At 47.0% G+C, this 16,746-nt stretch overlaps 1 protein-coding gene across 1 annotated transcript in view; it reads left to right on the top strand.

Annotated features, from left to right (window-relative positions):
• Positions 1 to 16,746, top strand: part of HADH (hydroxyacyl-CoA dehydrogenase) — a 44,045-nt gene that overhangs the window by 15,755 nt on the left and 11,544 nt on the right. Inside the window, exons 2-5 of the mRNA XM_018049234.1 lie at positions 5,548 to 5,676; positions 7,863 to 8,020; positions 12,943 to 13,069; positions 16,232 to 16,321. Coding sequence (XP_017904723.1) covers positions 5,548 to 5,676; positions 7,863 to 8,020; positions 12,943 to 13,069; positions 16,232 to 16,321 — 504 coding nt within the window. The remainder of the gene's footprint in view (positions 1 to 5,547; positions 5,677 to 7,862; positions 8,021 to 12,942; positions 13,070 to 16,231; positions 16,322 to 16,746) is intronic.

The following is a 16,746-nucleotide window of genomic DNA, read 5'->3' as shown; positions in this document are numbered from 1 at the left end:
CCCGCGATTAAAGGGCTTCTGTAGTGAAACAAAGGTCAGCTTCAGGTGGCTAAGGAAGTTTGTGGGTGTTCCCCTGCCTTTTTAACGTTCTTTTTAAATGAAGAGGGTTCCTGACCTGTTAGGGACACAGAAAAGAAAACCTGAAAATGAAAACCAGAAAGGGGGCAAGTCGTGAGATCCAAAGATATAATTTCAAAGGCAAAGTGAAATATTTTCCTTTAGAGGCAGTACCTGGATCTATTATTAAGCCTTGGACCCTTACAGAAGGAAGAAGGGGCCTGCCTAGAATAAAATCATTAAGCTGTTGTGATATCCTGGGCACTGTTCTGGGTGCCTAGCATATCACATGTTCTTTAACTCTTAATCCTCTCAACAGTTCTACTGTGTTAACTGTTTTAATCCTCTCAACATGTATTAACTCTTTTGATCCTCTCAACAACTCTTCTGCTCCAATTTTACATGAGGAGACAGCCTTTGAGAGTTAAGGAATTTTTCTATCTCATAGTTGGTAGGCTCCAGAGTCTGACTCTAGCCCAGTTCAGAGCTGTTTCAGACTGCTCCCCTCGGACCCAGCCATGCCGTGCAGGGTCAACAGCCAGCATGTGAGCTCGGGATACAGGCAGGCCTAGCTTCAAAGGCCCTCACGTCCAAGCTTTGTTCGCTTACTGTTACAGTGCCTCCCCCAAAGGCTATTATAAAGACCAAATAGGATAATTTATGAGGAGTGAAAGCTCTCTGAGAGCAGGGGATTTGTTTTGTTCATCACCTTATCCCGGGGCCTGGAACAGGACCTGCGTGGTGGTTGAGTCTGGAGGAGGCAGCAGTAGTGACGGGAATGAATGCAGAGCTGTGCCCAGCATGCTGCGGTAAGGCGGTTCCTCTCTACCCCAGGGGAGCTCAGGTGTTGGGGTGGTGGGGCAAGAGTGCTCACCTCAGAGAAGCCAAAGTTTTTGTGTGGCCCTTGGTCATTTGGTGTAAAGTGTTCTGTAATCATGTGCATTTTTTTCACCCAAACTATTTGAAGACTTTCCCCTTCCAGATTGTTTGTGTATCCCAGTACAATTACTTGGCTTCCAAGAAAAACACAGCACTTCTTGTTATGTTTTTTCTGGCTTTAGCCTTCATACCAGCATGTAGCCGAAGCTATGAGCGAAGATCTAACTACTGGCCGTGCTTAAGGTTGCATTTGCTTGTTGAGCCAGTCTGGGAGGCAGTCATGCACCTTTCAGGTCTGACATGGATTGCATGGGGACAAGCGACAGGCTGCCTGCATCCTCACTCTATCTTGACGATAGCCCATAACAGTAGGGAGGAGTACCAACCCCACTTGGAGGAGATGAATAAAATCAGAACACTGGACTCATCCCATGGATATGTTGTCAGGTATCTGATACATACCAGGCAGTGGCTACCTGTGGTTTGTTTGTTCATTTACTTTTCAGCAAATATGCATTGAGTGCCCACTGAAAGGTTGTTGTTGAGCCATGAAAGATGCTGGGATTCTTGGCCTCTGGAGGAGAAGAATTCTATCTGGGGCCAGTGACGAGGCTTGATTGCTCAGAGCTTCTGTGTAATAAAGTTTTATTAAAGTATAAAAGAGAGAAAGCTTCTGACATAGACACCAGAAGGGGGGCAGAAAAAGTGCCCCCCTGCCAGTCTTTAGCCGGATGTTATATAGCTACTAGCAGTCTGCTGGAGAAGGCAGTGGCAACCCACTCCAGTACTCTTGCCTGGAAAATCCCATGGACGGGGGAGCCTGGTAGGCTGCAGTCCATGGGGTCGCTAGGAGTCGGACACGACTAAGACTAAAGCGACTTAGCAGCAGCAGCAGCAGCAGCAGTCTGCTAATTGGAGAAAGGAAATGTCTCAAAACTCGGAGACTGGCACCAAGCCCCTCACCCACAACATGCATTTTGGCATAACACTGGCACAAGGTGAGTTGTCTGGGGCCATTAGGCAATGTAGATACACAGTTCATTAACGTAGCTTAAGACAAATATTTCCATAGGAAAAATGCTTTGGTTAGCTCAAGGCTTGAGAAAAGTTAAGTGCAGGTGGAACCATGTGTTGTCATGACAACACAGAATTTTAAAAGAAACCTCTTTTTAAATTTGTGTAGAGAAGGGGAAAAAAGCTAACACTTGTTTGTTTCCTCCTACCGCTTAAGAGAGGAAAAAAAATGTCTGACACTTGCAGCCTGTTTCCTCTGTTTGGAGACCCCTGGTCTTCCTGCCTGTTACCCTCTCACCACCATGGACCAGGCACTGGGTTTGTGAAGATGAATAGGACAGGAAGTTACCCTCAAGATGCTGCCAACCTTGTGCCTCTCGGGTATGTCTGCAAACAAATGATTCTAAGGGAAGTTCTTTAGGTTGGATTGGGTTGCTGTTTACAGGTGGGTAGAATGAAAATACTGCTTTCATTGAAATTACTTGAAGTTGTGCTGAAACGGTAGGTTATTGCTATGCAACCAAGAACTTCATCATAAAATGGATAATATTTCAAGAATTTAAATGTATCTTTTCACCTATATTTTCTCCATTCAGTCTTCATTGTGTCCCCTTTGGGTGGGGTGTTGTTATTATTGTAGTTTGTTTGGCCAGGCCATGCAGCTTGTGAGATCTCTGTTCCCTGACCAGGGTTTGAACAAAGGCCATGGCCGTGAAATCTGCCCAAAATCCTAACTGCTGGACTGCCAGGAAATTCCCCACTAGCCATGTCTACTTTGAGTTTAAACTAGAATATCTTTTTCTGCCTGTGGAATAGCAATACCATAAGATTTCCTTTGTATTTTATTGAAACTTTATGAGTAAACCAAGATAAGGAAAGCTGAAGTAGAAAGTATTTAAAGGGATAACCATTTAGAGTATACAATTATTGCTTTCTCACTAGACCAGAAGTACTAGTCTAGGCATTTTGAAGATCCCAAAATCGTAGAAAATGTTTGAGGCAGTTGAGTTAGGGAAAACAGTTAAGCTAAGTTCCTACAAGAGCAGCCTCTGTAAAGACCAATGAGGCGCTGTGGGGCTGAGGGACGTTTTGCAGAGTAAGCATGTGATCAGTGACACACTGGGAAGGTCTGTCTGCTACCTTTGTGAGACTTGGCCCCTCCTTGCACTCCTGTATATTCTGGTTGATATGGGAAAGTAAACAGACATTTTGCACACACAGCTTTGACATGGATCATTTGACATGTGCAGTTTGCTCTTCTAGAACGTTGCCTAGAGGGCTTTGATTTAATAGCTGATTTTGGTTGGTGTCTGCATACTGTACCATCTCCAGGGTGCCCATGCAGACGCGGGATGAAGAAAAGCAATGACTGAATTGCCCAGTGTCTCCTTATGGGCGGGAGTGAGGGTGGGGGAGTTGGGCTTGTTTATCAGAGGACGTTGGATAAGTCCTCATTTAGGCTGAAAATACTTCTTGGCCACGTATTTTCCCAGTTGAATTTTAGTGTTCTTGTAAATCTCTCTTGGTTCACTTGAATTTTTGAGGGTTGCTTCATGTCTTGGATTGGTTCTGTTTGCAGTTTTTTAAAAAGGTAATCTTAAGGGGATGGCGTTATAGCTTATCTGCAACATAACCAAAGATGCCCGGATTGTCACAGTCACACACGATTACAGTAACTCTGCACGTGGCTTTCTAGGGAGATGGTGTGATGCCCCCTCCCTCACTGGCTCCCCTCCACCTCTTTAAGGCTAATGCCTTACTCTTTGGGAGAATGGCATCTTCCAGGTGTACTCCTCCTTCTGGGTACAGAAGGTGTACCCAGCCTTCTGAGATCTGATTCCTGACAGAGTTCTTCACCGTGCGGCTTTTATTTTCTTTGACATCTGACATACGGAGCTTTGTATTGTTGAGTGTTTTTTTTCCTCCCATGTTTTCTCAGTGGGATTTTAAAGTTTCAAAACAAAAGGACACTGCTTTAACTTTCTCTTTTTATTTCTTTGGCCACTTGCTGCAGCTTCTGAGATCTTAGTTCCTAAACCTGGGTTCGAACGTGTGCCTCCTGCAGTGGAAACACAGAGTCCTAGCCGCTGAACCACCAGCGAAGTACCTCTGCTGTCTTTCTTTGTTTCTGTTGCCTTCAGCTTTTTCCTCTTGTTCCAAAAGTGATTGAATTTTCCTCCCCAAGCCCCTGAGGGCAAAAAAAGGCTGAGTGATGCTGGAAGTGGAAGTGAGGGAGAGCGAACTAGGACTGGGCAGGGAGGAATCTGAGGAATCCCGTTTGGCCTGTTCAAAGGATGAGCTAGATCAGAGGTTAAGAGGAAGGTGAAAATCAGTTGTGTTATTCCAGAGGGACTGCCACACAGAGGGACTGCCACACAGAGGAGCTGAGACAAAAATGGAAGGTCCCCGAGCCAGCACCTCTGCTTGCCCCCTTTTGGACAAAGTACCCCACCGGTGGTCATCATACCTCCCTTCAGCTGTTGCTCCTCAGGGCTGCCTCTCTCTGAGCAGTTCAGTTTCATCATTAGATGCATCTGAAGTCTGAGATCTGTTTTCTGATTTTCTATGTTAGGGTTCCCCACTAAATTCGCCCCCCTGCTCCAGATTTCGTGACTTTCTCATCTCACCTCTCTCAGTGTTAGTTGCTCAGTCCTGTCTGCCTGTTTGTGACCCCATGGACTGTAGCCTCCCAGGCTCCTCTGTCCATGGAATTCTCCGGAATACTAGAGTGGGTTGCCATTTTCTCCTCCAGGGAATCTTCCTAACACAGGGTCTCCCACATTGCAGACAGATTCCTTAACATCTGAGCCACCAGGGAAGCCCAGGACCGGCATATAGTCATCATCATGGCTATAATTTATTATAGCAAAAGGGCACGGAACAGAATCAGCAAAGGGGAAAGTCACATGGGCCATGGTCTGGAGGAAACCAGGGGCCAGCTTCTTGAGTCCTCTCCTGCTGATGCCGCACAGGACACACTTAATTCCTCCAGCAGCGAGTTACGACAGGTCCTGTGAAATGTCTACCAGGGGTGCTCATTAGAGATGCAGAGCCAAGAATTTTTATTGGGGCTGGTCACACAGGCACCCTCTGCCTGGCCAGTGCCAGACTTTCAGACACTGGGAAGGAAAGCAGGTGTGAGTGTGCGCCACATTGTGCCAACAGTTCAGGTGCGTGGAGCACGAGCCCTCTCCACATACCCGTTTCCAGACCCCTGTTGTGTGACTGTGGGCCCATCTCTTGATCTTCTTGTAAGGCTGTTTTGAGAATTGTCATCATCCATGTTAAGCATTTAAAGCAGTGCCTGAGAAGAAGTGTGTGTTTAATTACTGTTGGCTTATTATCATGTTTATGTGGTATTTTGAGTGGAATAGTGCTAGCATTCATGTAGAATATGAAACTCTCTTGGGTTTTATTTGTTTGTTTTGGCTGCGCTGAGCAGCTTGCAGGATCTCAGTTCCCCAACTAGGAACTGAACCCAGGCCCTAGCTGTGAGAGTGCCAAGTCCTAACCACTGGACCACAGAGAATTCCTATCTACTAATTTTTTAAAAATTTTATGTTTTCTTGCCTTTTTTTTTAATTTGTTTTTTTCTAGGTTGCTGCAGCAACTGGCCACACAGTAGTGTTGGTGGACCAAACGGAGGACATCCTGGCAAAATCTAGAAAGGGAATTGAGGAAAGTCTTCGGAAAGTGGCCAAGAAGAAGTTTGCAGAAAACCCCAAGGTGATTTCTTGTCGTCATTATCTTCAAGACCAGTTCTCTGACCACTTCACATTTGTGAGGGGGTTCTGGCCTTTGCTTGCTTTTTAAATGTTTGAATTGAAACTTGAGGCCAATAAAACAGGCCTAACTTTAGGCCAGTATAATAACGCAATCACTGCATATTCCACGGGGACTGATAACAGAGCAGGAGAAGTAAATAGCCGCACTGTTGGTTCTCTCCGCCTTTTCGCTATTGTGGATGGTGCCGTAGTGACCATGAGTGTGCTGTCTGTTCACGTCCCTCTTCTCAGTGCTTTCACGTATATGCCTAGCAGTGCAATCGCTGGGTCATATAGCAATCCTAGGGTTAGCTTTGCCGGGGAGCCACCCAACTGCCTTCCTCAATGGCTGGACCATTTTACATGCCTACAAGTAATGTACAGAGGTTCCAGTTTCTCCACATCCTGGCCTACAGTTATTAGTGTTATTTTTGTAACAGCCATCATAGGAGGTATGAAGTGGTATCTCATTGTGATTTGGGTTTGCATCTTCTTAAAATCTAGTCACCTTTTAAAAATCAGAGGAGCAGGAGAGATCATTTTATGTTCTCCCTAAAGAAATCTGAGCAGTATGTATCACAGCAGGTTAAACTCTCCTCACTGGTCGCGATAGAGAGGAGCATGTTATGACAAGGGTCTGGTCAGGTGGGATTGAAGAAGGCTGAGGGGAAGCAAGGACAGAGTGATTGGATCCAAATAACCTGCATTCTCGCTTGTTTACTGTGCACACTTCTGCCAGTTGTCCCTCTTTGGGCCGAGGCTCTGGGCCCCACCTTGAGGGTAAAAAGGTGGCATCTGTTCTCAAGATGCTTCGCTCCTGACCGGTCACTCCTCAGGAGACTGGTCTCCTGGCGTTTCCCACCTCTGCCAGGGACATGCTTGAAGGGTCAGCTTCCGCTTGCTGAGTTGACATAAACTGTATTCATCTAGCTCTCCGCTGATAAGGACAGTCGCCACTGGCTACAAGTGGCTGCTGAGCACTTTAACTGTGGCTAGTCCAAACCGAGGTGCGTTGTAAAACAGACATCAGATTTCAAAGACTGAGTAGAGAAAGAACACAAGACATCTCTATATTGACTACATGTTGGAATGATAGTAGCTTAGATATCTTAGGCTTAAATAAAACTAAGTTTTACCTGTTTTCACGTGTTAAAATGCAGCCAAAAGAAATTTAAAATCAGCTATCATCTTACATGACGTTTCTATTGATCAGCTCTGATAGTTTTTTTAAACTTTTTATCTTATATTGGAATATAGCCGATTAACAATGTTGTGATAGTTTGTGGTGGCCAGCAAAGGGACTCCGCCACACATATACATGTATCTACTTTCCCCTAAACTCCCCTGCCACCCAGGCTGCCACATACCATTTGAACAGCTCTGAGAATTGTTTATTCCTTGATGATTTTGGATGCCTTTGCTGGACTGCTTTGAATCCTCATGGACAAATTATATCTTGAAGTAAAATGGCAGCTAATAAGGGGACCACCTGTCTTTGCCCTGATTGAGATCTGTTTGTGGAAACCTGAAGGTACAAATGAGGAAAAGACAGGACTGTACACTCTTCTAGGGCAGAGGCTGTGTCTGGCATGTGCTCTTGAACCACCAGTTGCCTGCACATGATGGGTGATTATTAGTTGATAAACAACTGCTGAGTCTGGCAGCTCTTCCCTGCCTCCTGCTGGAGGGGAATAGTCAGCACCACCTCTCAGACTCGTGGGTGGGGCTGAGAGCCACTTTTACCCTTTTCTGGAAGACAGATCACAGGCTTCAAGCCTGTGCTGTCATGGAACAGTACACAGCTGTTTGTTGACATGGAGCAGATAGAACAGGCCAAAACCAATGCTGTGAACAAGCAGTAACCTGAGCAGAGCCGGCTAAGGGTTATACCTGACACACGACAGTGTGCTGACCAGCACTTGGGATTGTTTACAGGCTGATTCTTGCCCTAGGGTCCAGAAGCACATTGAGATGCCATCTACCCTAAGAAGAGACGTAGAGAGTTTATTTCTCAGGATTCCAGAGCACGTTCAGGTTGCTTGGGGTGTCCTGTCCTGTCCTCGCCCCCCTGCTCCCCGCTCTGCAGCGCATCAAGCATTTTCCAGCGAGCCCAGTGACCATTCTCTTCTCCTTCCCCCGCGGCATTAGGGTGCTGATGAGTTTGTGGCGAAGACCCTGAGCAGCATATCGACCAGCACGGATGCAGCGTCCGTGGTGCACAGCACAGACTTGGTGGTGGAGGCCATCGTAGAGAATCTGCAGGTGAAGAGCGAGCTGTTCAAGAGGCTGGACAAGTTTGCCGCCGAGTACGTGATCTCTGGGAGACCTCATTGGTGCTGGGGGCTCCCTTCCTGGCGCTCGGGCTTTCCTCCTGGGAAGGAGTCTCCTGACACTAAGACTTCTTTTTATTACTCTATAGCTGTTTCCAGAACAGCCAACACTGTTTCCTTTGTTCTCCATCCTCCACCCCCAGTTTGCTTCCTGAGGTGTGGGCTGCCCTGAATCTGGTCCTTGTCCCCAGAGGAGGGTAGAGTTTTTCCCACGTGAATTGGCGGGTCCATCCAGGGACAGGTCTTGGTCTCTTGCAGCGTCTGCGTCATGGCCCCTCCCAGGCCAGAGGGTGGAGGCATTCGGTCACGTCCTTAGACGTCTGCTAAGCAACCTCAGAGCAATTTGGTGTGTCCCCTCTTTTGAATGAAACCAACAGATAATGTAATTGAAGGGAATGCCTTCTGTTCCCATGGTTTTCCAGGGTCGTCCTGCTTTGAGCCTTCTGTGAGTTAAGTCGAAACAACTGGGGTCCTTTAAGGAGCACGGAGTTGTTACCCAGCTTCCTGGCAAAGGGTGGGCGAGGAGAGCTAGCCTCATGCAGGTTGGACGCAGGGCCCCTGGCTCAGGACTGTCTGTGTGCACGGAGTTGTTACCCAGCTTCCTGGCAAAGGGTGGGCGAGGAGAGCTAGCCTCGTGCAGGTCAGACGCAGGGCCCCTGGCTCAGGACTGTCTGTGTGGCATCAGTGAGCCACGCACATGTGCAGCGCTAGTTCTGCCTGTGGCTCCTGGCGATGCTGACCCCTGACGTGTTCATTCATGCTCATCTTGTGGTTTGCTTGGAAAGGCGTCACCCATCTTGATTGGGACTCAAAGATTAAGATTATGTGACAACAGGAATTCTTAGGCAGCCACCAACGAGCAGTGGCTAAAGAGAGACACTTGCATACTGGCCTGCTGGCCTGACAGCCCTTAGGGCAGTGTGGTCTGGTGACCCTGACAAAGAGGAGAGGCCTGTCTTTCTGTCCCCTGTGCGTCATTCAGCTGATCAGCATGCTCATGTACTTTACAAGCTTCCCTGGTGGCTCAGAGGGTAAAGCGTCCACCTGTAATGCAGGAGACCTGGGTTTGATCCCTGGGTTGGGAAGATCCCTAACCCTGGAGAAGGAAACGGCAACTCACTCCAGTACCCTTGCCTGGAAAATTCCTCAGACGGAGGAGCCTGGTAGGACTACAGTCCCTGGGATCACAAAGAGTCACACACGACTGAGCAACTTCACTTCTCTTAGGGGCTGTCGCACCATGTGACAGAAACCAGACTGTCTTGGTTAGGAATGTTGGCTAAAAAGGTTTTTTTTTGCAAGGAGAAGCCCCTTTGCCTGGCCTTTAAATTGGCCAACTTGGAAGTTGTTGAGAAAGGCCACTGTTCTGTGCTTTAAAAGTGAAGTGCTGTTTATGTAGGAGAGTGTTATGCCCCTGTTTTCCTCTAAGAGTTTTATTGTATCTGGCCTTACATTTAGGTCTTTAATCCATTTTTAGTTTATTTTTTGCATACAGCGTTCTAATTTTATTCTTTTACATGTAGCTATCCAGTTTCCCCAGCACCACTTATTGAAGAGACTGTCTTTTCTCCACTGTATATTTTTGCCTCCTCTGTCATAAATTAAGTGACCGTTGGTGCATAGGTTTTTCTCTGGGCTTTCTGTCCTATTCTGTTGATCTATAAATCACAGCAAGATCTTTTTTGATCCACCTCCTAGAGTAATGAAAATAAAAACAAAAATAAACAAACGGGACCTAATTAAATGCAAAACGTTTTGCATTGCAAAGGAAAGCATAAACAAAATGAAAAGACAACCCTCAGAATGAGGAAAAAGTACTTCCATAAGATGTTATCGTGTCCAACCCTTTGTGACCCCATGGACTGCAGCCCACCAGGCTCCTGCTGTGTCCAGGAGATTTTCCAGGCAAGGATACTGGAGTGGGTTGCCATTTCCTTCTCCAGGGGATTTTCCTGATCCCGGGATCAAACTCAGATCTCCTGCATTGCAGGCAGGTTCTTTACCATCTGAGCCACCAGGGAAGCCCTGTGAAATGTTGGCCATCCAAAGTATACAGACAGCTCATGAAGTAAGTAAGTGTTAGTCGCTCAGTCACGCCCGACTCTTTGTGACCCCATGGACTGCAGCCCACCAGGCTCCTGTTCTGTCCAGGAGATTTTCCAGGCAAGGATACTGGAGTGGGTTGCCATTTCCTTCTCCAGGGGATCTTCCCGACCCAGGGATCGAACCCGGGTCTCCTATACTGCAGGAAGATTCTTTACCGACTGAGCTACGAGGGACGACAACTCATGAAGCCCAATATCAAAAAACCATTCAACCCAATGAGAAAATAGGCAAAAGATCTAAACAGACGTTTCTCAGAAAAAGATACACATGGCCAAAAGGCACATGAAAAGCTGCTCAGCATCACTGATTATTAGAGAAATGCAAATTAAAACTACAGTGAGGTATCACTAGTCAGAATGGCCATCGTCAAAAAATCTGCACAGTCAGTGCTGGAGAGAATGTGGAGAAGAGGGAACCCTCTTGCACTGTTCTAGGAATGTAAACAGGTACAGCCACTGTGGAGAACAGTACGCATGCTCCGTCCCTTCAGTCGTGTCTGACTTTTTCCAGCCCCATGGGCTGTAGCCCACCGGGCTCCTCTGTCCATGGGATTCTCCCAGCAAGCATGCTGGAGTGTGTTGCCATTTCCTCCTCCAGGGGATCATCCCAACCCAGGAATCGAACCCCCATCTCCTGTTTCTCCTACATTGGCAGGAGGATTCTAGAACAGTTTGGAGGTTCCTTAAATAACTAAAAATAGAGCTACCATATGATCCAGCAATTCCACTCCTGGGCATATATCCGGAGCAAACCATAATTCAAAAGATACATGCACCTCAGTGTTCATTGCAGCACTATTTACAATAGCCAAGACATGGAAGCAGCCGAAATATCCATTGACAGAGGAAAGGATAAGGAAGATGTGATACATACATACAGTGGAATCCTACTCATGAAATTGGCCAGTGTTTTTAAATTGAAGTGTACCAGCTCAGTGGTAAAGAATCTGCCTGCATTGCAGAAGACCCGGGTTTGATCCCTGGTTTGGGAAGATCCCCTGGAAGAGGGCATGGCAACACACTCTAGTATTCTTGCCAGGAGCATCCCCATGGGCATAGGAGCCTGGTAGTCCATAGGGTTGCACAGTTGGACATGACTGAAGCAACTGAGAAGCAGCAGCATAGTTCATTTACAGTGTTTGATTTCTGCTGTACAGCTCAGTGACTCAGTTACACATGCATTCTCTTCCAGTATGGTTTATCATAGGGTACTGAGTATAGTGCTCTGTGCTGTACCGTGGCACCGTGCTGTTTATCCATCCTCTGTATAGTATCTCACATCTCTAACCCCAAGCTCCCATTCTGTCCCTCTCCCAAACCCCTGCCCCTTGACAACCACTGGTCTGCGCTCTCTGCCCATGATTCTGTTAGTTTCATAGATTGGTTCATTTGCGTCTAGCTTAGGTTCCACATGGAAGTGATGCCACGTGATGGTTGTCTTTCTCTGACTGACTTCACTCGGTGTGATAATCTCTAGGTCCATCCACGTAGCTGCAAATGGCATGATTTTCTCCTTTTTTAGTGGCTGAGTAGTATTCCATCGCATGGCTGTACCAGTGTACACCACCAGCACACCAGCTGCTTTCACCTCACTCTTCTCTGCTCTTCCCAGATTACTGGTTTCTTCTCCCTTCCCTTCTTCTCCCCTCCCACTCACTCCTGATTTCAGACAGATTACAATACTGCCTTTTGGGCAAGCAGGAACACCCTAATCTTCGTAAGGGACCACTGCCCTTCCTGTGCTATGGCCAAGCCCTTGTGGTGGTTGTTATTAGTAGAGTTGGGCCGTTTCGTGTATATTTACCCACAAGGTGGTGCTGTAGGAAAGCTGATAAGTCGTGCCCATCTCTAAACATTTGCCTGTCATGCCTTTGGCACCCCACTTTACTGAGGTCTTTAAAAATTAAATTTTGTTGAAATAAGTATGGAGTTTTTAAAATTAATAATATTTTATATATACAAAAGAAGATGGTACTGCTTTTTAAGGAGATTTTATAATAAGAATAGGGCTTCCCTGGTGGCTCAGATGGTAAAAACTCTTCCTGTAATTCAGGAGACCTGGGTTTGATCCCTGGGTCGGGAAGATCCCCTGGAGAAGGAAATGGTTGGAGTGGAAACCCACTCCAGTATTCTTGCCTGGAGAATCCCATGGACAGAGGAGCCTGGTGGGCTGCATTCTACGGGGTTGCAAAGAGTTGGACTCGACCGAGTGACTGACACTTTCACTACAAAAAGAATGCGTTGAACTGTGTTTATCACGTGTCCACATGTATCCTTCCTTCCCCAAACCTACCAGTGTGACCTTAAAACTTCTTTTGGACCATGTTGGTTTCCTTCTGTTTTCATTTTAATTTCCAATGAGTGGGAAAGTAAAGCTTTTCATTTGAGGGGAGATGATTTTCGTTCATGTCAGATGTTTCTCACGGAGGAGTCAGGTGTTTTTCACAGTTTTTTGTTTATTTTGAGTGTCTGTGATGCATCCTGTCTTTCCTCAGTGTTTGCTCACGTGCAGTTTCATCTTGTGACTGACGTTATTGCCTCCTTATGTTCTTCACGTACCATGTAAACTAAATAATGCAAGTAGCCAGGAGAAATTTTGTTGCCTAAAATTGAGGAAGGATTAGCAAAGACTAAGCAGACTTTTGGAGCAAGTAACTTTTAAATTTAAAATTTCAGAATTTAAATGAAGCAGATCACTTGATTTCACCCTAATGTTAATGAAGTTGTGTCTTTTCCCTGACTGTTTCCAAAGATGGGACTCATTCCAACACTCCAATGTCTTTCTCTCCACAGACACACAATCTTTGCCAGCAACACTTCCTCTTTGCAGATCACAAGCCTAGCCAATTCCACCACCAGACAAGACCGATTCGCCGGGCTCCATTTCTTCAACCCAGTGCCCTTGATGAAGCTTGTGGAGGTCAGTGGGGGCTGCTTGTGCATGCGGGCTTGCTCTGCCTGCTCTCGGCCCTGCTTCTGAGTGGCACCTGCCCTGCCCCCGGGGGTTGCATTCCATGGATTTTAGTGGGAGGTTGGCAGGTTGGTTGTGCTTGTGCTTGGGTTTCTCTAGCCAGAGTCTCCTTTCAGAGCCAAAGGAAGAAACAGCACCTAATATCTAGGAAGGCCCCTGGGCTTTATTTCTCTGCAGACCTCTCTTTTGGCCAGTGGTGTACAGGAGGGCTGTTACCTGTGTGGAATATCACTTACTGTTTGTAAGCTGATGAGCAGTGCAGAGAGAAGCATCAGATTGGGAAGGTGGTACTGAAGACCACTGGCCTGGTGAGCCCACGGAGGGAAGAACCACACACGTTCATGTTGTCTTGTCCAGGCTGAATGGGGAATTTTATTAGAAGCCTGGTGTCCTCCCGGAGCTGCTGTATTACACTGTCCACTGTTGGTGGGTCACACTGGTGTCAGCTCCGGTGACAGGGCCTTTGTACTGTCCCCACAGGAGACACAGCTCCTCTGTGTTGTGACCAGAGCTATAAAGCGGCTCCTCATAGCCTCGAACCTCCTGACCTCAGCCCTGGGAGGTGGAGGGAGGTGGCCAGGGAGGGCTGTTGGGCTGCTGCCACCGACTGCTTACTTGAGACTCAGGTACAAGGGAGGTGGAGTCACAGTAGATAATTTGCAGTGAAATGCGGCAACTTGCCTTTTATAGGGGGGCTAATTACAGGGTCTGAGGAGCAGCTTCTATTAAATAGCATTTGTACTGAGGTTGAGGAGTTATTGCCGTGCGAAGTGTGGGGGCTGAGGATCCAGGCAGACCTCCAGAGACTAGCCGGGGCTCCCTGGGAGAGAGTGGAGATGTGGTCTTCCACTGCTGCCTTCTCCAGGCCCCCTTCCCTCCGGCGTCCCCTTGTTTCTGCCACCTCCTGATGCTCAGCCCCTCCCCTCTGTAAGCATTGGCATCTAGTTTAAGGATGACTAAGTTTCCTGACAGTTTTCTTTCAGGGGCTACTCTGAACCATCCTAGGATAGGAGTTCTCTCTTCTGCTGTCATTGCTTCTTGGCTTCTTCTAATTTACTGCCAGTCTCTAAGGCTGTGTTTGAAGAAGCTGAGGGACTAAAGGGGCACAGGGAATAGAGGAAAGCGTTTTTCCTAGTGCAGGAGAGAGCGAGGGAGTGAAATGCAATTTTCCACGCTTTCGGTCACTATATCATGTAAGTACGTGTTTTGAAGATAAGGACATATTCCAACTCTACTACTGTTTTCCACTGCATTTACCTGATAATGTCCATATGTGTCTTTGGGAATAGGGTACATTGATTATCAACAGTTAATGTTTGACAAATGTTAACATTTTCTAGAAAATGTTTTCTAAAAGTGCTCTTCTTTATGCACCTTTTATTCTTTAACTTGAGCATTCGAGTGTATGTCCCTGGTGGTAAACACCAAAATGAACTGTAAGTTGAGTGGCTCCTTTCCTTTACTTGGGACTGGGCACATTCGTATGTGTATATGTGTAATTTTTCAGACCCTGTGTCGGAACAGAATATCTGCAGCACGTTGTTTGTGGGATGAGTGAATAAATATGCATTCGTCCTGTTAAAAACAAAACAAAACTCTTCACTGTTGACTCCTTTAAGTCACCAAATTATTTTTAAAACTCCCTGACTCGCAGCCCTTGTCACAGCCCAGTCTGTTTGGTCCTGATGGAGGTGATGTTTCCGCTTCCTCTTGAATAATCCTTGGGTTGCTGTTTGATTTGTAGTGCCTGCAGAGCAGTATCATGCCATCCTCAACCCCCTCTTAATGGCGCCTTTTGTCTGTTTTCCCTCATTAGCTTCCCTTCGTGCCATAGCATACCAGCACATCCCAAGCTGTGACCACATTAAAGCATGAATGATAATGCTGATGAGTCCCTTCATTTATATAGCGCTTTCCATCCTGCACAGACACTATCTCATTACCCCGCACAGCCCTCTTAGAGGAGAGAGGATGTGTCAGATACCGTCATCCCTATTTCCTATGTGAAAGGTGAGGCACCAGGGGTTGATTTGACTCACCTGAGCTTACATAAAGGGTCTGCTGTAGAAGCCAAGCCTGTTGGCTTTGACTCTCATTGAAATCCTTTAACTGGCATTTAAATTATATATTTAACTTATATAAATTCATCTGGTCTCTTCATTTGCTGAAATCGAATTCCTGACAGGCGAGCTCTTTGCTGCGAGCTGACTGCCCGGTGTGCCTGGTGCCGACCCCTGTCGAGCCCTGCAGCCCACTCTGAGCGGGGCAGCAGGCGTGCTCTTGCCGTGCACTCACAGAGAGGGTCGGGGTGTGGCTTGGGCCTTCCCGGGGTTCGGGCAGGTGGCACACCCCAGCCATAGGCCTGCATTTGCTGGGTATGAAGGGCCCCCTCTGGGATGAGCCTGTTCTGAGGCAGAGGGAGCTGTTGGCCTTTGGGGCGTGTGTGTGGGAGAGGGTGGAGTAATAGGGGGTTACAGGGCCCCCCTCAGAGACCACAGGACCTTGGTGGTCTGGGCACATCACTCAGTTTTCCTGGGGCTCCTTCTGTTCATCTTTGGACTAAGAGAAGGTGCATCGTCATGCAGAATGTGTTAAAGGCAAGCATTGTACTCTAGTAGACTTCCAGTTACTTCCCTGAACTCATTAACAGTGGCGAGTAAAACCCTAAAAAGAGCCAGCATTTACTGAGCATTTCCTTGGAGCTGCCCTTAATGCTTTACTTCCTAATCTAATTCCATTCTCACCTCAGCTCCTTGAGGGTAGGTAGAGTGATTTCAATGTTATTTCAATTTCTAGAAACATTCCCAGAGTCACAGAGCTGGTAAGTGGTGTGACTGGGGTTTGAACCCAAGTCTCAGTGACAAAGTCTGTAAAACTTCCTACATACATGTGCACACATTTATATCAGTTTTTTTAGCCTTGATTTTGTGTGTTCTGTGATAGTCCAGTGTCTTGAAGTGGATATTTTGTTTCTGGCTTGAGACCCTCTTTTATGAAACTAAAATTTTTGTCACCTGTGTGGCCGTTTTTTCTCAATGTTTCCTTGAACTGTTCTATTGAAATTGTTTGCTGATTTTATGGTTATAATTGTTCTCTGCTTTGCCTTTCCAGGTCATTAAAACACCAATGACCAGCCAGAAGACTTTTGAATCTCTGCTAGACTTCAGCAGAGCCCTGGGGAAGCATCCTGTTGCTTGCAAGGTAGCGTATGGGTGGCCAGGGGAGGGGGTGATTTTCCTGGGACTCTGACTTACGCCAGGAGGGATTCTCCTGCTGTAGGCTGATGTGGGAGAGGAGAGCTCTTCCGGCAGGTCGGCCTGCAGGCTGTAAAGGGCGAGCTGCATCTAGCAAGGAGTCCTGGTGATTGTATGTAAGAGATTATCCGTGGTGCTCTCACCTGCTTTGCTCCGATTACCTTCAGTCTCTGCATTTGCTGTGGTTCTTGTTTAGTTTCCCCCAAGTTTAGGAGCGGCACTTCTGCATGACTTGGTAGTGTTTCTGTAAGGACAACTGTGTCCCAGGGTGCCCTTACAAATTTCTATGCTGGTTGGTGGTTTAGTCACTGTCGTGTCCGACCCTTGTGACTCCATGAGCTGTGGTCTGCCAGGCTCCTCCGTCCATGGGAC

This window comes from Capra hircus, chromosome 6 (assembly GCF_001704415.2).
Source record: "Capra hircus breed San Clemente chromosome 6, ASM170441v1, whole genome shotgun sequence".
NCBI lineage: Eukaryota > Metazoa > Chordata > Mammalia > Artiodactyla > Bovidae > Capra > Capra hircus.
The sequence above is the reverse complement of the archived record's forward strand: the minus strand, read 5'-3'. Positions and strand labels throughout refer to the sequence as shown.